Source organism: Salmo salar, chromosome ssa09, assembly GCF_905237065.1.
Source record: "Salmo salar chromosome ssa09, Ssal_v3.1, whole genome shotgun sequence".
NCBI classification, from domain to species: domain Eukaryota; kingdom Metazoa; phylum Chordata; class Actinopteri; order Salmoniformes; family Salmonidae; genus Salmo; species Salmo salar.
Window position 1 is genome coordinate 41,633,618 of NC_059450.1, and position 22,883 is coordinate 41,656,500.

General features: G+C 46.1%; 1 protein-coding gene across 2 annotated transcripts in view; it reads left to right on the top strand.

Annotated features, from left to right (window-relative positions):
• The window catches only part of LOC106611366 (forkhead box protein N3), a 215,342-nt gene that overhangs the window by 140,499 nt on the left and 51,960 nt on the right, over positions 1–22,883 (top strand). For both annotated transcript variants that reach the window (XM_045723679.1, XM_014211522.2), the window contains exon 4: positions 7,963–8,024. In XM_045723679.1, the coding sequence (XP_045579635.1) occupies positions 7,963–8,024 (62 nt within the window). The remainder of the gene's footprint in view (positions 1–7,962; positions 8,025–22,883) is intronic.

Below are 22,883 nucleotides of genomic sequence, written 5' to 3' on the forward strand. Positions count from 1 at the left end.
CTTGGTCCTGTTTGTTGGTGAGTCCCAGAAAGAGGGCCAATTATCTACAAATTCTATCTTTTGGGAGGGGCAAAAAAACAGTTTTCAACCAGCGATTGAGTTGTGAGACTCTGCTGTAGAGCTCATCACTCCCCCTAACTGGGAGGGGGCCAGAGACAATTAATCGATGCCGACACATCTTTCTAGCTGATTTACACGCTGAAGCTATGTTGCACTTGGTGACCTCTGATTGTTTCATCCTAACATCGTTGGTGCCGACGTGGATAACAATATCTCTATACTCTCTACACTCACCAGTTTTAGCTTTAGCCAGCACCGTCTTTAGATTAGCCTTAACGTCGGTAGCCCTGCCCCCTGGTAAACAGTGTATGATCGCTGGATGATTCGTTTTAAGTCTAATACTGCGGGTAATGGAGTCGCCAATGACTAGGGTTTTCAATTTGTCAGAGCTAATGGTGGGAGGCTTCGGCGTCTCATACCCCGTGACGGGAGGGGCAGAGACCAGAGAAGGCTCGGCCTCTGACTCCGACTCGCTTAATGGGGAGAACCGATTGAAAGTTTCTGTCGGCTGAATAAGCGACACCGGTTGAGCATTCCTACAGCGTTTCCCTCCAGAAGCCATGAGAAAGTTGTCCGGCTGCGGGGACCGTGCGAGGGGGTTTATACTAACGTTACTATCTGTACTTACTGGTGGCACAGACGGTGTTTCATCCTTTCCTACACTGAAATTTCCCTTGCCTAACGATTGCGTCTGAAGCTGGGCTTGCAGCACAGCTATCCTCGCCGTAAGGTGATCGTTCTCCTGTATATTATAAGTACAACGACTGCAATTAGAAGGCATCATGTTAATGTTACTTAGCTTCGGCTGTTTGAAGTCCTGACGAACCATGTCCAGATAAAACCTCCCGGGTGAAAAAGTTGAATGAAAAAATTTGAGTGAGGGAAAAACTCAAAATATACGGTAATGAAAAAGTAAAAACCGTGAAGTAGTCAGGTAGCAAAGTAAGATCGGCAACAAAACGCACAGCAGCACGTAAACAAGTCTGCAAGTTGTGACCGGAAACAGGAAGTTGCTCACACCTGTTTGACCCCTCTGTCAGTATGAGTATCACTCCACCTAGTGTATCATTCCATCTACAGTATCACTCCACCTACTGTATCATTCCACCTACAGTATCACTCCACCTACTGTATCACTCCACCTACTGTATCACTCCACCTAACATCCACCTACAGTATCACTCCACCTACTGTATCACTCCACCTACTGTATCACTCCACCTGGTGTATCACTCCACCTACTGTATCACTCCACCTACTGTATCACTCCACCTACAGTATCACTCCACCTACTGTATCACTCCACCTACTGTATCATTCCACCTACTGTATCACTCCGCCTAGTGTATCACTCCACCTACTGTATCACTCCACCTACTGTATCACTCCACCTAACATCCACCTACTGTATCACTACACCTAGTGTATCATTCCACCTACTGTATCACTCCACCTACAGTATCACTCCACCTACTGTATCACTCCACCTAACATCCACCTACTGTATCACTCCACCTAGTGTATCATTCCACCTACTGTATCACTCCACCTACAGTATCACTCCACCTACTGTATCACTCCACCTAACATCCACCTACTGTATCACTCCACCTAACATCCACCTACTGTATCACTCCACCTAACATCCACCTACTGTATCACTCCACCTAACATCCACCTACTGTATCACTCCACCTGTGTATCATTCCACCTACTGTATCACTCCACCTACTGTATTGTACACTAGGCTCAGTAGATATTTTCCAATTAATCAAATTTATAACAATTATTTAAGTCTCAAAGAAAGTGACATATTTTTGGAGCTGTTAAGTTGATAAGAGTTCGTAGGCTCAATGTTTAGTTGGCGCGCACGCACGCACACACAAACACACATGCCCACCCGCACACACATACACACTCACCCCCGCACACACACACACACACACACACACACACACACACACACACACACACACACACACACACACACACACACACACACAGCCAACATGGATAGTCCTCTCTATTTCAGGCGCAGGGAAAAAGTAGGGTGCAGTACAGTCGGATACCACACTATGTTACTGTATAATGTAGTCATATAATACACTATGTTACTGTTTAATGTAGTCATATAATACACTATGTTACTGTTTAATGTAGTCATATAATACACTATGTTACTGTTTAATGTAGTCATATATTACACTATGTTACTGTATAATGTAGGCCTATATTACACTATGTTACTGTATAATGTAGGCCTATATTACACTATGTTACTGTATAATGTAGTCTTATTTTACACTATGATACTGTTTAATGTAGGCCTGTACTACACTATGTTACTGTATAATGTAGTCATATAATACACTATGTTACTGTTTAATGTAGTCATATAATACACTATGTTACTGTTTAATGTAGTCATATATTACACTATGATACTGTTTAATGTAGGCCTATACTACACTATGTTACTGTATAATGTAGTCTTATTTTACACTATGTTACTGTTTAATGTAGGCCTATACTACACAATGTTACTGTATAATGTAGTCTTATACTACACTATGTTACTGTATAATGTAGTCTTATACTACACTGTGTTATTGTATAATGTAGTCTTATACTACACTATGTTACTGTATAATGTAGTCTTATACTACACTATGTTACTGTATAATGTAGGTTTATACTACACTATGTTACTGTATAAAGTAGTCTTACACTACACTATGTTACTGTATAATGTAGTCTTATACTACACTATGTTACTGTATAATGTAGTCTTATACTACACTATGTTATTGTATAATGTAGTCTTATACTACACTGTGTTATTGTATAATGTGGTCATACGTTAATGTTTGTCCTCCAGAGAGAGTAGGAATCAAAGCCCTAAAGATGTCATCTTCATGACAAATTGCTGCTTACCCAACATCTGCCTGCTTTCACATCTATTTATTTCATATATAGGGCATTTTTTTCATGTTTTTTCATGGATGGAGTTGTACCAGTCAAAACGAGCTCTGGAATATCTGTGTACATGACTGAGTGAGCTCTCATCCCTTTACATGGTAAACATGATATCACATTGAAGAGGAGAAAGTTGTCTGACTTTCCCCCAGCTATTGATTTGTCTGTGGTACATAGTGGTGTTTAGAAGCTGGATGTCTCCAAACAAAGACATGAATACCAACACAGGAAAAAGGAAGTTGGCAATGTAGTTTCGGTTGCCAGGTGACTGATATGCTAATGAGGCTGTTAGTCATAAGGCTCCTGGTGAGAGAGACTGAAATATGCTTTAATCATCCCTCAACAAATATGTGTGTGTATGTGTTCGTGTGTGTGTGTGTGTGGGTGTGCCTGTGTGTTTGTATGCGTGTGTGTTTGTGACTGTGTGTCTGTGTGTGCCTGTTTGCCTCAGTGAGTGTGTGCTTGCTTATATGTGTATGTGTGTGTGTGTGTGTCAGTGTTCCGACAGTTCTATAATTGAAAATATCCATACTTGTGTAGGAGGAGCAGATATGGTGATGGCCCTCTCCCCTCCTCTACTAAATTATCCCAAATTGTCAGGTCAGACCAAGACATGGAGGAGCAGGTCGCTCTGTGCTTGATTAAGGTGCCTGTTGAGCACGTAATTTCTCTCCTCTTTCGCTCTCTGTAGTTTAAATGAGATGCGTGTCTCTTTCTCAGACAAAATGAGACGTGTTTGTTTCAATGGCAACTCATCAAGTGCATGTCTAAGCTGGTGATGTACAAACACACAAACACACACACACTCAACCACACTCACACACACACACACACACACACACACACACACTCACTCACATGTACACACACACACACCGTTTTTGGCATATACTGTCTATGCAGACCGCCATGCTGCAAGCCTTGTGCTTTCTTGCTCTGCTCTTTGTTCTACAGCTTAGTTAGTTAATATGGAGTAAGCAGATTAACATGGAGGAGACGGACTAGCCGTGTCACCACTATCTGCTGTGTGTCAGGGTCTGAATGTGTGTGTGTGTGTGTGTGTGTGTGTGTGTGTGTGTGTGTGTGCCTTTCTGTTTGAGAGTGTGGGAGTCTGGAGTGTGTGTTTGTGTGTGTTACTGTCTGTGTCCGTGTGTTTGTGTGTGTTAGTATCTGTGTGCGTGTGTGTGTGTTTGTGTGTGTTAGTGTTTTTTGTGCCTGTGTGTCTCAGTGTGTTTCCCTATCTGTGTGAGAGGATGGATGGCTCAGATAGGGCTCAGTCAAAGATCAGACTACCATCTGATTTGATCTGGGATATGTCTGTGCTGAGAGATGGAGATGGAGAGAGAGAGAGAGAGAGAGAGAGAGAGAGAGAGACAGAGAGAGAGAGAGAGAGACAGAGAGAGAGACAGAGAGAGAAACAGAGAGAGAGAGAGAGAGAGAGCATAATAAAAACCCATGTACACAAACAACAAGTGTGTGGTTAAAATTTCCTCATGTCCAGGGGGTGAGACAGGGATGCAGCTTGTGCCCCACCTTCTTCTACATTTCTATCAACAAATTGGCGAGGGCACTGAAGCTCCCGGCCTCACCCTACTAGAATCTGAAGTCAAATGTCTACTGTTTACTGTTGATCTGGTGCTTCTGTCCCCAACCAAGGAGGGCCTACAGCAGCACCTAGATCTTCTGCACAGATTCTGTCATGCTTGGGTCCTGACAGTAAATCTCAGTAAGACAAAAAATAATGGTGTTCCAAAAAAGGTCCAGTTGCAAGGACCATGAATACAAATTCCTTCTAGACAACATTGCCCTAGAGCACACAATAAACACTATACCTACCTCGGCCTAAACATCAGCACCACAGGTAACTTCCACAAAGCTGTGAACGAAGGGTCTTCTATGCCACCAAAAGGAACATGAAATTTGACATCCCAATTAGATCTGACTAAAAATACTTGAATCAGTTACATAACCCATTGCCCTTTATGGTTGTGAGTTCTGGTGTTCACTCACCAACCAAAATGGGACAAACACCATATTGAGTATCTGCATGCGGAATTCTGCAAAAACATCCTCCATGTACAAAGTAAAACACCAAATAATGCATGTAGAGCAGAATTAGGATGATTCTCGCTAATTATCAAAATCCAGAAAAGAGCATTTAAATTCTACAACCACCTAAAAGGGAGTGATTCTCAAACCTTCCATAACAAATCCCTTTGTACCCGGTGCCCACAAAATGAGGTGGAAACTGAGCTGTACTTCCTAACCTCCTGAGAAATTTATGACCATATTAGAGACACATATTTCCCTCAGATTACACAGACCAACAAAAAAGTTGAAAACAAATCCAATCTTATTAAACTCCCATACAGTTGAAGTCGGAAGTTTACATACACTTTCGTTGGAGTCATTAAAACTCGTTTTTTCAACCACTCCACAAATTTCTTGTTAACAAACTATAGTTTTGGCAAGTCGGTTAGGACATCTACTTTGTGCATAACACATGTCATTTTTTACAACAATTGTTTACAGACAGATTATTTCACTTAGAATTCACTGTATCACAATTCCAGTGGGTCATAAGTTTACATACACTAAGTTGATTGTGCCTTTAAACAGCTTGGAAAATTCCAGAAAATGATGTCATGGCTTTAGAAGCTTCTGATAGGCTAATTCACATCATTTGAGTCAATTGGAGGTGTACCTGTGGATGTATTTCAAGGCCTACCTTCAAACTCAGTGCCTCTTTGTTTGACATCATGGGAAAATCAAAAGAAATCAGCCAAGACCTCAGAAAAACAATTGTAGACCTCCACAAGTCTGGTTCATCCTTGGGAGCAATTTCCAAATGCCTGAAGGTACCACGTTCATCTGTACAAACAATAGTATGCAGGTATAAACACCATGGGACCACGTAGCCGTAATACCGCTCAGGTAGGAGACACGTTCTGTCTCCTAGAGATGAACGTACTTTGGTGCGAAAAGTGCAAATCAATCCCAGAACAACAGCAAAGGACCTTGTGAAGATGCTGGAGGAAACAGGTCCAAAAGTATTTATATCCACAGTAAAATGAGTCCTATATCGACATAACCTGAAAGGCCGCTCAGCAAGGAAGAAGCCACTGCTCCAAAACCGCCATAAAAAAAGCCAGACTATGGTTTGCAACTGCACGTAGGGACAAAGATCGTACTTTTTGGAGAAATGTCCTCTGGTCTGATGAAACAAAAATAGTGTGGTTGGTCATAATGATCATGGTTATGTTTGGAGGAAAAAGGGGGAGGCTTGCAAGCCGAAGAACACCATCCCAACCGTGATGCACGGGGGTGGCAGCATCATGTTGTGGGGGTGCTTTGCTGCAGGAGGGACTGGTGCACTTCACAAAATAGATGACATCATGAGAGAGGAAAATTATGTGGATAAATTGAAGCAACATTTCAAGACATCAGTCAGGAATGATCCCAAGAATACTTTCAAAGTTCCGGCAAAATGGCTTAAGGACAACAAAGTCAAGTTGTTGGAGTGGCCATCACAAAGCCCTGACCTCAATTCCACAGAAAACGTGTGGGTAGAATGGAAAAAGCACAAGCAAGGAGGCCTACAAACCTGACTCAGTTACACCAGCTCTGTCAGGAGGAATGGGCCTAAATTAACCCAACTTATTGTGGGAATCATGTGAAAGGCTACCCGAAACTTTTAACCCAAGTTAAACAATTTAAAGGCAATGCTACCAAATACTAATTGAGTGTATTTAAACTTCTGACCCACTGGGAATGTGATGAAAGAAATGAAAACTGAAATGAATCATTCTCTCTACTATTATTTTGACATTTCACATTCTTAAAATAAAGTGGTGATCCTAACTGACCAAAGACAGGGAATTTTTACTAGGATTAAATGTCAGAAATTGTGAAAAACTAAGTATAAATGTATTTGGCTAAGGTGTATGTAAACTTCCGACTTCAACTGTGTCTGTTAGGTGAAATACCACAGTGTGCAGCCACAGCAGCAAGATGTGTGACCTGTTGCCACAAGAAAAGGGCAACCAGTGAAGAACAAACACCATCGTAAATACAACCCATATTATTTATTTTCCCTTTTGTACTTGAACTATTTGCACATTGTTACAACACTGCCATAGCCAATAATATAACATTTGAAATGTCTGTATTATTTTTTTTTAAATTGTGAGTTTAATGTTTGCTGTTAATTTCTGATGTCTATATTCTTTTAAATATTTTGTGAGTGTAATGTTTACTGTTAATTCCTGATTGTTTATTTCCCTTTTGTTTGTTGTTCATTTCACTTGCTTTGGCAATATAAACATATGTTTCCCTTGCCAATAAAGCCCTTTGAATTAAATTGAATAGAGAGGAGAAAGAGCAACAGTTGAATGAGATGAAGAGATGGAGAGAGAGGTTACAAAGCGAGAGACAGAGATACTATAGGGAAAGTGTTAGAGGGAGTAAGACAGAGAGAGCTGAGTGAGTCCTTATCCCCTCCCGCTGTACAGATAAAAGTATTAGGACACTGATAACTCTTATCACACACCCACACACTCTCTCAGAGCAAAGTGGTGTCTGTGCATGTTCATATGTGTGTGTGTGTGTGTGTGCTGGCGCGTGTGTTTTTCGATGACTGCTCATGTGGCTAGAAGACCACAGTCCGCAGTGTAATTGACTTGTTGAAAGCCCCTTGCTATGTTCTGTATGTGGAGAAATGCTTCTCCAGTGGAGTATTGTACAGGGCTGTCATGTTGAGGGTGCTAGCAGTGGTGATTAACTGGCGGTAGCTTCATTATGGAGTTATATTATGACAGCAGCAGCTATAACTAGTCATTATTGGTCACTCCTGGGGACACGTAAAGTTGTTTGAAATGAAATATGCCTTACTCATGCTTTGTGGTGATTTCTGTCTCTTTTCTGCAGCATGTCCAGTCCTCCTCTATGGAGTCCCTTCTTCAGAAAAAACGGAGGAGTCCTCCTACAAGGTACCGTCACACAGACTTTAATATTATACCGTATTTTCTCACTACCTCCTTCTTTTCCGTGTCCATTCCCCGCCTCTCACCCCCTTAGTGCACCGGGGTGAACTGAAACCTCACTCCTTCACATTTGTCATTCACTTCAAAGCTGCCGAAGTGGAGATGTTGACTCATTTGCATACGCTCTTTAGATATCTTAAACCCTCACTCCCTTCAGGTACCTGGATAGATGAAAATAGCCTTAACTCACACTGTATAGATGTAGAATTGGTTCTGCTCTAATAAAACAGAATGTCTCTTACTCTACAGGCTCCTTTTTGTGTCTGCTCCTCTCCCTCTCTCTTTCTTTCATTCAGACATTATTTTGGGGGGAGGGGTTATACAGGGATTCTGGCAACATCCCAGCATCCTCTCCTTTCTCTTTCTTGTCTTTCTTTCGTGCTCTACTGTAATCCTATGGAATGGATCCTCCTCTCTCCTCCCTCTCTTCCCATGGCTCTGGGTATTGAGAAGGGGTTTGGTGTATAAGTCGGCATTGTTCCTTTGTCACTTGACCAGTGGACCAGTTTTCCAAGTTCCCGCTACTCTGCTACTGCACATGGTTATGCACAGAGAACAGACCTTAATATGGCTGTTGTGAAGCCACAGAAAAAGAAAGAGGGAAGGATAGGAGGGAGAGTGTAACGATGTGTGCTGAGAGTCAGGAAGCAAGTTCAGGGAGTGAGTGTTTTAATAAATAAGTGCAACATAATATAAAACAAGAAACATAAACAATGCACAGACATGAAACTGAAACAGAAACAATGACGCCTCTGGAAGGAACCAAAGGGAGTGACATCTAAAGAGCAGGTAATCAAGGAGGTGATGGAGTCCAGGTGAGTGTCATTATACGCAGATGCGCATAACGATGGTGACATGTGTGCGCCATAACGAGCAGCCTGGTGACCTAGAGGCCCCGGTTGAGGCACGGGAGCCTGTTCACCCAGCTGAGTCATGGGAGCCTGTTCACCCAGCTGAGTCATGGGAGCCTGTTCACCCAGCTGAGGCATGAGAGCCTGTTGTCCCAGCTGAGGCATGAGAGCCTGTTCTCCCAGCTGAGTCATGGGAGCCTCTTCACCCAGCTGAGTCATGGGAGCCTATCGATCCCTCTGAGGCATGGGAGCCTATCGATCCCTCTGAGGCATGGGAGCCTATCGATCCCGTGCCTGCACACACACACACACACACACACCGGTCCAGGTGAGTGTCATTATGTGCAGATGGGCATAACGATGGTGACAGGTGTGCACCATAACGAGCAGCCTGGTGACCTAGAGGCTGGAGAGGGAGCACACGTGACAGAGAGGGAAGGATAGGAGGGAGAAGTGGAAAACATAAGGGAGAGAGGAGTTTTGAAAGAAGGAAAAAGAGGATTAATATTCAGTACCAGTCAAAAGTTAGGGAACAGCTACTCATTCAAGGGTATTTCTTAATTTGTATTATGTTCTACATTGTAGAATATAAAATACATTTTGATTTGTTGAACACTTTTTTGGTTATTTCATAGCTTTGATGTCTTCACTATTATGTAGAATAATTGTATATATTTTTAAACTCTAATGAGTAGGTGCTTCCAAACTTTTGACTGGTACTGCATCAGTTTCTAGGAGGAAATGTAAACCAAAGAGGGATAAAAAGAAAGGGAAAAGTCTTCTATTGAAATGTTCCACTGGGGGTTGGCTAAGGTACTGCACTATAGAATACAGATCTGAAATGGTACCCTATTTTCTATCATGTATGGCTCTGGCCAAAAGTAGGGCACTACATTCCGAACAGGGTACCATTTTGGATGAAGACCATTGTTGTCAGTTAACTGGACTCAATCTCCCAGTCAGTTAACTGGACTCAATCTCCCAGTCAGTTAACTGGATTCAATCCCCCAGTCAGTTAACTGGATTCAAACCCACTGTCAGTTAACTGGACTCAATCTCTCACTCAGTTAACTGGATTCAAACCCCCAGTCAGTTAACTGGATTCAAACCCCCAGTCAGTTAACTGGACTCAATCTCTCAGTCAGTTAACTGGACTCAATCTCTGTCAGTTAACTGGATTCAATCCCCCAGTCAGTTAACTGGATTCAAACCCCCAGTCAGTTAACTGGACTCAATCTCTGTCAGTTAACTGGACTCAATCTCTCAGACAGTTAACTGGACTCAATCTCTCAGTCAGTTAACTGGACAATCTCTCAGACAGTTAACTGGACTCAATCTCTCAGACAGTTAACTGGACTCAATCTCTCAGACAGTTAACTGGACTCAATCTCTCAGTCAGTTAACTGGACAATCTCTCAGACAGTTAACTGGACTCAATCTCTCTGTCAGTTAACTGGACTCAATCCCTCAGTCAGTTGATTGGACTCAATCCCCCACTCTGTGATGAAGACATGGAGCTTCACCTTCTGGAAGTTGCCATGGTAATGGTTAGCGCTGGCCACCTGGAGTATTGTTGCCATGGTTGCGAAACGTCGGTAGACATCTTCCCCAAGCTTTTATGTCATGGAGGAGAGGGCGATGAGTGTTTGAGATAAAATTAATAATCTTCTAGATTATACCATTATCCTTGGTGAGATGTGTTAATTATAATCCTTGATCAACTATAATCCTCTCTCAATTGTTCTACCTCTCATACTTCCTCTAATCCTCCCCTCTCTCTCTCTCTCTCTCTCTCTCTCATTCTCTCTCTTCCTCTCTCTCTCGGTCTCCTGCACCTGCAAGTTACTGGATGTTCATGCAGTCCTTAGACAGCTGACAGACAGCCTCTCCACACCACTGATTCTAAGACTGGCACTTAGAGGGAGGAGTGTTTAGTATGAACTCTGCTGCTGTGGAGCCTGGTATTACCTGGAAGGGAAGGAGGGAAGGATAGTGCACCTGTATCAGCAGGTACTGTGTGTGGGAGGAACATCTGTCGAAAGCAGCAAAACGAAGCATGATCTGATCTGCAGGCCCACACACACGCGCGCGCACACACACACGTCTTGAACTTTAAATAAAACTCAAAATTGAACAGACACCAGCAAGCACACTCATTCGTGTGTATGTGTGTGTTGCCTAGCCCGTTGAGCAGGCCTTGAGTGTTTTGGGGGATTTCCTGGAAGGACTGACAAACTAGCCCTATATTATTGAACCACTATTACGATGACACACACACACACACACACACACACCCCTCCATCTGCTGTGTGATGTTATTCAGCCTCTCTCAGCCCTGTCCCAGTCTCCTGCAGGTCGCCATACATTTAGGGATTTAGGAACTCAACCCCCTTGACACCCTGCCAAAAGCTCTACAAATACACCCTCTCTTTCTTCTCCTCCCTCCCTCCCTATCATGCACTCTCCCCTCCTCTCTCCTCCTCTCACATCCTCTCTCGTGCTCTTTTTGTTGAGTTACGCCTCTTCAGTTCAAAGTGCTGTGGTGTGGCGCCGTGCCTAGCTTAGGAATGGCTCAGAGAGATAGTGCCTAGCCTAGCGCTATACCCATCACTTTCAAACAGGGGACAGGGGATAGAGGGAGGAGAGAGAGGAGAGGGAGAGGAGAGGTGATAGGGAGAGAGGAGAGGGAGGAGAGAGAGGAGAGGGGATAGAGGGAGGAGAGGGAGGAGAGGGGATAGAGGGAGGAGAGGGGTTAGAGGGAGGAGAGGGGTTAGAGGGAGGAGAGAGAGGAGAGGGAGGAGAGAGAGGAGAGGGGATATAGGGAGGAGAGGTAATATAGGGAGGAGAGAGAGGAGAGGGGATAGAGAGAGGAGAGGGGATAGAGGGAGGAGAGGGGATAGAGGGAGGAGAGGGGATATAGAGAGGAGAGGGAGGAGAGGGGATAGAGGGAGGAGAGGGGATAGAGGGAGGAGAGAGAGGAGAGGGGATAGAGGGTGGAGAGAGGAGAGGGGATAGAGGGAGGGAGGAGAGGGGATAGAGGGAGGAGAGGGGATAGAGGGAGGAGAAGGGAAAGAGGGAGGAGAGTGGAGGAGAGGGGATAGAGGGAGGAGAGTGGAGGAGAGGGGATAGAAGGAGGAGATGGAATAGAGGGAGGAGAGGGGATAGAGGGAGGCAGAGTGGAGGAGAGGGGATAGAGGGAGGAGATGGGATAGAGGGAGGAGAGTGGAGGAGAGGGGATAGAAGGAGGAGATGGGATAGAGGGAGGAGAGTGGAGGAGAGGTGATAGAGGGAGGAGAGTGGAGGAGAGGGGATAGAGGGAGGAGAGGGGATAGAGGGAGGAGAAGGGATAGAGGGAGGAGAGAGAGAAGAAGGGATAGAGGGAGGAGAGTGGAGGAGAGGGGATAGAGGGAGGAGATGGGATAGAGGGAGGAGAGGGAGGAGGAGGGATAGAGGGAGGAGAGTGGAGGAGAGGGGATAGAGGGAGGAGATGGGATAGAGGGAGGAGAGAGGAGAGGGGATAGAGGGAGGAGAGGGGATAGAGGGAGGAGAGTGGAGGAGAGGGGATAGAGGGAGGAGTGGGGATAGAGGGAGGAGTGGGGATAGAGGGAGGAGAGGGGATAGAGGGAGGAGATGGGATAGAGGGAGGAGAGGGAGGAGAGGGGATAGAGGGAGGAGAGTGGAGGAGAGGGGATAGAGGGAGGAGAGTGGAGGAGAGGGGATAGAGGGAGGAGAGTGGCGGAGAGGGGATAGAGGGAGGAGAGTGGAGGAGAGGAGATAGAGGGAGGAGAGTGGAGGAGAGGAGATAGAGGGAGGAGAGTGGAGGAGAGGGGATAGAGGGAGGAGAGTGGAGGAGAGGGGATAGAGGGAGGAAAGTGGAGGAGAGGGAATAGAGGGAGGAGAGTGGAGGAGAGGGAGGAGAGGGGATAGAGGGAGGAGAGGGGATAGAGGGAGGAGAGTGGAGGAGAGGGGATAGAGGGAGAAGAGTGGAGGAGAGGGGATAGAGGGAGGAGAGTGGAGGAGAGGGGATAGAGGGAGGAGAGTGGAGGAGAGGGGATAGAGGGAGAAGAGTGGAGGAGAGAGGATAGAGGGAGGAGAGGGAGGAGATGGGATAGAGGGAGGAGAGTGGAGGAGAGGGGATAGAGGGAGGAGAGGGGATAGAGGGAGGAGAGGGGATAGAGGGAGGAGAGGGGATAGAGGGAGGAGAGTGGAGGAGAGGGGATAGAGGGAGGAGAGTGGAGGAGAGGGGATAGAAGGAGGAGAGTGGAGGAGAGGGGATAGAGGGAGGAGAGAGAGAGGGATAGAGGGAGGAGAGGGAGAGAAGAGAAGAAGGGATAGAGAGAGGGAGGAGAGTGGAGGAGAGGGGATGGAGAGGAGAGGGGATAGAGGGAGGAGATGGGATAGAGGGAGGAGAAGGGATAGAGGGAGGAGAGTGGAGGAGAGGGGATAGAGGGAGGAGAGTGGAGGAGAGGGGATAGAGGGAGGAGAGTGGAGGAGAGGGGGGGGAGAGTGGAGGAGAGGGGATAGAGGGAGGAGAGTGGAGGAAGGTGGAGGAGATGGGATAGAGGGAGGAGAGTGGAGGAGAGGGGATAGAGGGAGGAGAGGGGATAGAGAGTGGAGGAGAGGGGATAGAGGGAGGAGATGGGATAGAGGGAGGAGATGGGATAGAGGGAGGAGAGTGAGGAGAGTGGAGGAGAGGGAGGAGAGTGGAGGAGAGGGGATAGAGGGAGGAGAGGGAGGAGATGGGATAGAGGGAGGAGAGTGGAGGATAGGGGATAGAGGGAGGAGAGTGGAGGAGAGGGGATAGAGGGAGAAGAGTGGAGGAGAGGGGATAGAGGGAGGAGAGTGGAGGAGAGGGGATAGAGGGAGGAGAGTGGAGGAGATGGGATAGAGGGAGGAGAGTGGAGGAGAGGGGATAGAGGGAGGAGAGGGGATAGAGGGAGGAGAGGGGATAGAGGGGATAGAGTGAGGAGAGGGGATAGAGGGAGGAGAGGGGATAGAGGGAGGAGAGGGGATAGAGGGAGGAGAGTGGAAGACAGGGGATAGAAGGAGGAGAGTGGAGGAGAGGGGATAGAGGGAGGAGAGGGGATAGAGAGTGGAGGAGAGGGGATAGAGGGAGGAGAATGGAGGAGAGGGGATAGAGGGAGGAGAGGGGATAGAGGGAGGAGAGGGGATAGAGGGAGGAGAGTGGAAGACAGGGGATAGAAGGAGGAGAGGAGAGGGGATAGAGGGAGGAGAGGGGATAGAGAGTGGAGGAGAGGGGATAGAGGGAGGAGAGGGAGGAGATGGGATAGAGGGAGGAGAGTGGAGGAGAGGGGATAGAGGGAGGAGAGGGAGGAGAGTGGAGGAGAGGGAGGAGAGTGGAGGAGAGGGGATAGAGGGAGGAGAGGGGATAGAGGGAGGAGAGTGGAGGAGAGGGGATAGAGGGAGGAGATGGGATAGAGGGAGGAGAGTGGATGGAGAGGGGATAGATGGAGGAGAGTGGAGGAGAGGGGATAGAGGGAGGAGAGGGAGGAGAGTGGAGGAGAGGGAGGAGAGTGGAGGAGAGGGGATAGAGGGAGGAGAGGGGATAGAGGGAGGAGAGTGGAGGAGAGGGGATAGAGGGAGGAGAGTGGAGGAGAGGGGATAGAGGGAGAAGAGTGGAGGAGAGGGGATAGAGGGAGGAGAGGGAGGAGATGGGATAGAGGGAGGAGAGTGGAGGAGAGGGGATAGAGGGAGAGGAGGGGATAGAGGGAGGAGAGGGGATAGAGTGGGATAGAGGGAGGAGAGGGGATAGAGGGAGGAGAGTGGAGGAGAGGGGATAGAGGGAGGATAGGGGATAGAGGGAGGAGAGTGGAGGAGAGGGGATAGAAGGAGGAGAGTGGAGGAGAGGGGATAGAGGGAGGAGAGAGAGAAGAAGGGATAGAGGGAGGAGAGTGGAGGAGAGGGGATAGAAGGAGGAGAGTGGAGGAGAGGGGATAGAGGGAGGAGAGGGAGGAGAAGGGATAGAGGGAGGAGAGTGGAGGAGAGGGGATAGAGGGAGGAGAGTGGAGGAGAGGGGATAGAGGGAGGAGAGGGAGGAGAAGGGATAGAGGGAGGAGAGTGGAGGAGAGGGGATAGAGGGAGGAGAGGGGATAGAGGGAGGAGATGGGATAGAGGGAGGAGAGAGGAGAGGGGATAGAGGGAGGAGAGTGGAGGAGAGGGGATAGAGGGAGGAGATGGGATAGAGGGAGGAGAGGGGATAGAGGGAGGAGAGTGGAGGAGAAGGGATAGAGGGAGGAGAGGGGATAGAGAGTGGAGGAGAGGGGATAGAGAGTGGAGGAGAGGGGATAGAGGGAGGAGAGTGGCGCAGAGGGGATAGAGGGAGGAGAGTGGAGGAGAGGAGATAGAGGGAGGAGAGTGGAGGAGAAGGGATAGAGGGAGGAGAGTGGAGGAGAGGGGATAGAGGGCGGAGAGTGGAGGAGAGGGGATAGAGGGCGGAGAGTGGAGGAGAGTGGATAGAGGGAGGAGAGGGGATAGAGAGTGGAGGAGAGGGGATAGAGAGTGGAGGAGAGGGAGGAGATGGGATAGAGGGAGGAGATGGGATAGAGGGAGGAGAGTGGATGGAGAGGGGATAGATGGAGGAGAGTGGAGGAGAGGGGATAGAGGGAGGAGAGTGGAGGAGAGGGAGGAGAGTGGAGGAGAGGGGATAGAGGGAGGAGAGGGAGGAGATGGGATAGAGGGAGGAGAGTGGAGGAGAGGGGATAGAGGGAGGAGAGTGGAGGAGAGGGGATAGAGGGAGAAGAGTGGAGGAGAGGGGATAGAGGGAGGAGAGTGTAGGAGAGGGGATAGAGGGAGGAGAGTGGAGGAGAGGGGATAGAGGGAGGAGAGTGTAGGAGAGGGGATAGAGGGAGGAGAGTGGAGGAGAGGGGATAGAGGGAGAAGAGTGGAGGAGAGGGGATAGAGGGAGGAGAGGGAGGAGATGGGATAGAGGGAGGAGAGTGGAGGAGAGGGGATAGAGGGGATAGAGTGAGGAGAGGTGATAGAGGGAGGAGAGGGGATAGAGGGAGGAGAGTGGGGGAGAGGGGATAGAGGGAGGAGAGGGGATAGAGGGAGGAGAGGGGATAGAGGGAGGAGAGTGGAGGAGAGGGTATAGAGGCAGGAGAGGGAGGAGAGTGGAGAAGAGGGAGGAGAGTGGAGGAGAGGGGATAGAGGGAGGAGAGTGATAGAGGGAGGAGAGGGGATAGAGGGAGGAGAGGGGATAGAGGGAGGAGAGGGGATAGAGGGAGGCAGAGTGGAGGAGAGGGGATAGAGGGAGAAGAGTGGAGGAGATGGGATAGAGGGAGGAGAGGGGATAGAGGGAGGAGAGTGGAGGAGAGGGGATAGAGGGAGGAGAGGGGATAGAGGGAGGAGAGTGGAGGAGAGGGGATAGAGGGAGGAGAGGGGATAGATACTGTATGACAGCCCTGATACCTGATATTGTCAAGCACATACACTGTACTGTATATACGGCTATTTCAGCCACACTCGTTGCTGACAGGTGTATAAAATCTCCATACACAAACATTGGCAGTAGAATGGCTTTACTGAAGAGCTCAGTGACTTCCGTGGCTCCCTCATAGGATGCCATCTTTCCAACAAGTCTGTTTGTCAAATTTCTGCCCTGCTAGAGCTGCCCCGGTCAACTGTAAGTGCTGTTTTTATGAAGTGGACGCTTCTAGGAGCAACAACGGCTCAGCCCCAAAGTGGTAGTCCACACAAGCTCACAGAACGGGAATGCCGAGTGCTGAAGCAATTCATCTGTCCTCTGTTCCACTCACTATCGAGTTCCAAACTGCCTCTGGATGCAACGTCAGTACAATAACTGTTCGTCGGCAGCTTCATGAAATGCGTGTCCATGGCCATTCAGGCGCACACAAACCTAAGATCACCATACGCAATGCCAAGCGGTGGCTGGAGTGGTGTAAAGCTAGCCGCCATTCCATTCTGGAGCAGTGGAAACACATTCTCTGAAGTGATGAATCATGCTTCACCATCTGGCAGTCCGATAGACGAATCTGGGTTTGGTGAATGCCAGGAGAACGCTACATGCCCGAGTGCATAGTGCCAGCTGTAAAGTTTGATGGAGGAGGAATAATGGTGTGGGGCTGTTTTTCATGGTTTGGGCTAGGCCCCTTAGTTCCAGTGATGGGAAATCTTAACGCTACAGCAGTGGTTCCCAAACTTTTTATAGTCCCGTACCCCTTCAAACATTCAACCTCCAGGTGCATACCCCCTCTAGCACCAGGGTCAGCGCACTATCAAATGTTGTTTTTTGCCATCATTGTAAGCCTGCCACACACACACCATACGATACATTTATTAAATATAAGAATGAGTGTGAGTTTTTGTCACAATCCGGCTCATGGGAAGTGACAAAGAGCTCTTATAGGACCAGGGCACAAATAATAATATTATAATAATCAATTATTTTGATCTTTAATTAACCATCTTACATATAAAACTTTGTTTGTTCATCAAATATTGTGAATAACTCACCACAGGTTAATGAGAAGGGTGTGCTTGAAAGGATGCACTCTGCAATGTTGGGTTGTATTGGAGAGAGTCTCAGTCTTAAATAATTTTCCACACACAGTCTGTGCCTATATTTAGTTTTCATGCTAGTGAGGGCCGAGAATCCACTCTCACATAGGTACGTGGTTGCAAAGGGCATCAGTGTCTTAACAGCATGATTTGCCAAGGCAGGATACTCTGAGTGCAGCCCAATCCAGAAATCTGGCAGTGGCTTCTGATTAAATTACATTTTCACAGAACCGCTTGATGCAATTTTGATGAGGCTCTCTTGTTCAGATATCGGTAAGTGGACTGGAGGCAGGGCATGAAAGGGATAGCGAATCCAGTTGTTTGTGTCATCCAATTACCTGTGTAATTGCGCACCCAACTCACTCAGGTGCTTCGCTATATCACATTTCACATTGTCCGTAAGCTTGAGTTAATTTGCACACAAAAAAATCATACAATGATGGAAAGACGTGTGTTGTCTTTGTTAATGCAGACAGAGAAGAGCTCCAACTTCTTAATCATAGCCTCAATTTTGTCCCGCACATTGAATATACAGTGGCTTGCGAAAGTATTCACCCCCTTGGTATTTTTCCTATTTTGTTGCCTTACAACCTGGAATTAAAATATTTTTTTTGGGGGGGGGGATTTGTATCATTTGATTTACACAACATGCCTACCACTTTGAAGATGCAAAATATTTTTTATTGTGAAACAAAGAAATAAGACAAAAAAATGAAAACTTGAGTGTGCATAACTATTCACCCCCCAAAGTCAATACTTTGTGGAGCCACCTTTTGCAGCAATTACAGCTACAAGTCTCTTGAGGTACGTCTCTATAAGCTTGGCACATCAAGCCAATGTATGTTGTAAAAACGTTACATGGTCGCTGCCCATATCATTACATAGTGCATTAAATACATGAGAGTTCAGGGGCCTTGCTTTAATAAAGGTAACCATTTTCACTGTAGTGTCCAAAACGTCTTCCAAGCTGTCAGGCATTCCCTTGGTAGCAAGAGCCTCTCGGTGGATGCTGCAGTGGACCCAAGTGGCGTAGGGAGCAACTGCTTGCACGCGCGTTACCACTCCACTATGTCTCCCTGTCATGGCTTTTGTCCCATCAGTACAGATACCAAAACATCTTGACCACCAAAGTCCATTTGATGTCACAAAGCTGTCCAGTACTTTAAAAATATCCTCTCAGTTGGTAGAGCATGGTGTTTGCAACACCAGGGTGGTGGGTTCGATTCCCACAGGGGACCAGTATGGGAGAAAAAAAAAATGTATGAAATGTATGCATTCACTACTGTAAGTCGCTCTGGATAAGAGTGTCTGCTAAATCACTAAAATGTAAATGTAATGTTCCCTGGATGTCAGTGTGTTGCAGAAGAGGATTTATTCCTTAATTGACCCCCCCCTAAACATAATGGACATATACCATGAGCTGTGCCAGGCCCGCCACATCTGTTGACTCTTCCAGTTGTAATGCATAGAATTCACTGGCTTACTACAGCCCTTTCCTATGCGTACACAGGGCATATCAGGAAGTGATTTCCTCTCTATAGCTCCCACTGCCGATAACAAACCATTACTAAGTACCGCATGTACTGTAGGAACGTACAGACCATAGTGGCTTGTTTCCAAACATTCTGACAGAGCTACTTTTCTCATCACACTTTAATGCTTCCTGATTTTTCTTATGCATACAGTTGGACAAGTTAAAGGGTTTTCTTGTAGTTGTATGAAATGTCTTCCTGTCTTTGTGATGTTCCCATAACGATATGAGAGTGATTAGGATCCTCACTGATGGAGTTATGAATAGAAGTATCATATTCTATTGGTAAATATAAATCATAGATATATACATTATATGTATAATGCAGAGAGAGAGAGAGAGAACAAGTGAGCTGTAACTTCCATTTCTCTCTCTGTTATGCTTTTTTTCCTCTCCTTTCCACTTACTTATCTCCATTTTCCTCCACTCTCCTCTTCCCTTCTTCCACAATTAGACATTCAGGTGATAAGTCTAAGGACGGAGGAGAGAGCGAGAGAGAGAGAGAGAGCGAGCAAGAGAGAGCAAGAGAGAGCGAGAGAGAGAGAGACAGAGACATGACATTTGTATATAGCCAACACTGTATATAGCCATAATATGACATTTGAAATGTCTCTGTTCCTTTGGAACATTTGTGAGTAATGTTTACTGTACATTTTTTATTGTTTATTTGACTTTTTTTGTGATATATTTACTTGCTTTGGCAATGTAAACATATGTTTCCCATGACAATAAAGCCCTTAAATTGAATTGAGAGAATGAAGAAGAAAAATAAACGGTCCGTCATAGGACAACAAAGTTTGTGAAAGTGTGTGTGTAACACTTCACTCCTTATTATTCACCAAGTGTGTGTTCTGAACGGGGAGCTGTCTCCTCTCCTCCCTCCTTCCTTCCTTCTCTCATCCTGTCATCCTCCTCTCACTCACTCCTCCTTTTATCTCCTCTTTGTTCCACAAGAGTTGCATCAAAGACGATGGGTCTGAAGACTCCCGTGTTTGGAATATCGATTCTCTCTTTCCCTCCATCTCTTTCTCCTTTAAAAAATTTAACTATTCTCGTTTCACTCCATCTGTCTCTCCCTTTTCTTTCTCTCTCTCTCTCTCTCTCTCTCTCTCTCTCTCTCTCTCTCTCTCTCAATTCGATTTCAATTCAATTTAAGAGCTTTATTGGCATGGGAAACATATGTTTATAATGTATTGCCAAAGCAAGTGAAAAAGAAAATAAACAAAAGTGAAATACTGTCACATCCTGTCCCTAGTAAGATGTAATTTTCTATAGTAGAGTAGGGCAGGGCATGACAGGGGGTGTTTTTGGTTAATCTATGTTTTCTATTTCTATGTTTAGGTTCTAGTTTGTCTATTTCTATGTTGGGATTGTTTGGGGTTGATCTCTAATTGTAGGCAGCTGATCCTCATTGCCTCTGATTAGAGATCATATTTAAGTAGGGGTTTTTCTTCCGGGGTTTTCTGTTTAGTGTAGTTCACCTGACGGAACTGTTGTCGGTCGGTTTGTTGTTTTGTATAAAAGTATATTCATTTAAAAGGAAATATGAGCACTCTACACGCTGCGCCTTGGTCCCCTTTATACGACCCTCGTTACAAATAAACAATAAAAATGAACAGTAAACTTTACACTCACAAAAGTTCCAAAGTAGCATAGGCGTTTAAAATGTCATATTATAGTTATATACAGTGTTGTAACGATGTGCAAATAGTTAAAGTACAAAAGAGAAAATATATCAACATACAGTTGAAGTCGGAAGTTTACATACACCTTAGCCAAATACATTTAACTCAGTTTTTCACAATTCCTGACATTTAATCCTAGTAAAAATTCCCTGTCTTAGGTCAGTTAGGATCACAACTTTATTTTAAGAATGTGTAATGTCAGAATAATAGTAGAGAGAGGGATTTATTTCAGCTTCTACTTCTTTAATCACATTCCCAGGGGGTCAGAAGGTTACATACACTCAATTCGTATTTGGTAGCATTGCCTTTAAATTTGGGTCAAATGTTTCGGGTAGCCTTCCACAAGCTTCCTACAATAAGTTGGGTGAATTTTGGCCCATTGCTCCTGACAGATCTGGTGTAACTGAGTCAGGTTTGTAGGCGTCCTTGCTCGCACATGCTTTTTCAGTTCTGCCCACACATTTTCTATGGGATTGAGGTCAGGGCTTTGTGATGGCCACTCCAATACCTTGACTTTGTTGTCCTTAAGCCATTTTGCCACAAATTTGGAAGTATGCTTGGGGTCATTGTCCATTTGGAAGACCCATTTGCTACCAAGCTTTATCTTCCTGACTGATGTCTTGAGATGTTGCTTCAATTTATCCACATAATTTTCCGTCCTTATGATGCCATCTATTTTGGGAAGTGCACCAGTCCCTCCTGCAGCAAAGCACCCCCACAACATGATGCTGCCACCCCCGTGCTTCACGGTTGGGATGGTGTTCTTCGGCTTGCAAGCCTCCCCCTTTTTCTTCCAAACATAACGATGGTCATTATGGCAAAACAGTTCTATTTTTGTTTTATCAGATCAGAGGACATTTCTCCAAAAAGTACAATCTTTGTCCCCATGTGCAGTTGCAAACCGTAGTCTGGCTTTTTTTATGGCGGTTTTGGAGCAGTGGCTTCTTCCTTGCTGAGTGGTCTTTCAGGTTATGTCGATATAGGACTCATTTTACTGTGGATATAGATACTTTTGTATCTGTTTCCTCCAGCATCTTCACAAGGTCCTTTGCTGTTGTTCTGGGATTGATTTGCACTTTTCGCACCAAAGTACGTTCATCTCTAGGAGACAGAACACGTCTCCTTCCTGAGCGGTATGACGCCTCCCGTGGTGTTTAGACTTGCGTACTATTGTTTGTATAGATGAACGTGGTACCTTCAGGCATTTGGAAATTGCTCCCAAGGATGAACCAGACTTGTGGAGGTCTACAATTTTATTCTGAGGTCTTGGCTGATTTCTTAAGATTTGCCCATGATGTCAAGCAAAGAGGCACTGAGTTTGAAAATAGGCCTTGAAATACATCCACAGGTACACCTCCAATTGACTCAAATTATGTCAATTAGCCTCTCAGAAGCTTCTAAAGCCACGACATCATTTTCATGAATTTTCCAAGCTGTTTAAAGGCACAGTCAACTTTGTGTATGTAAACCTCTGACCCACTGGAATTGTGATACAGTGAATTATAAGTGAAATAATCTGTCTGTAAACAAATGTTGGAACAATTATTTGTGTCATGCGCAAAGTAGATGTCCTAAACGACTTGGCAAAACTATAGTTTGTTAACAAGAAATTTGTGGAGTGTTTGAAAAACAAGTTTTAATGACACAAACCAAAGTGTATGTGTAACCGATGTGAAATGGCTAGTTAGTTAGCGGTGGTGCGCGCTAATAGCATTTCAATCAGTGAAGTCACTCGCTCTGAGACTTGAAGTAGGGTTTCCCCTTGCTTTGCAAGGGCCGAGGCTTTTGTGGCGCGATGGGTAACGATGCTTCGTGGGGTGTCAGTTGTTGATGTGTGCAAGGGTCCCTGGTTCAAGCCCGGGTTGGGGCGAAGAGAGGGACGGAACCTACACTATTACATTGATGCTGTTGACCCGGATCATTGGTTGCTGCGGAAAAGGAGGAGGTCAAAGGGGGGGTGAGTGTAACCGATGTGAAATGGCTAGTTAGTTAGCGGTGGTGCGCGCTAATAGCATTTCAATCAGCGACGTCACTCGCTCTGAGACTTGAAGTAGGGTTTCCCCTTGCTTTGCAAGGGCCGAGGCTTTTGTGGCGCGATGGGTAACAATGCTTCGTGGGGTGTCAGTTGTTGATGTGTGCAAGGGTCCCTGGTTCGAGCCCAGGTTGGGGCGAAGAGAGGGACGGAACCTATGCTGTTACA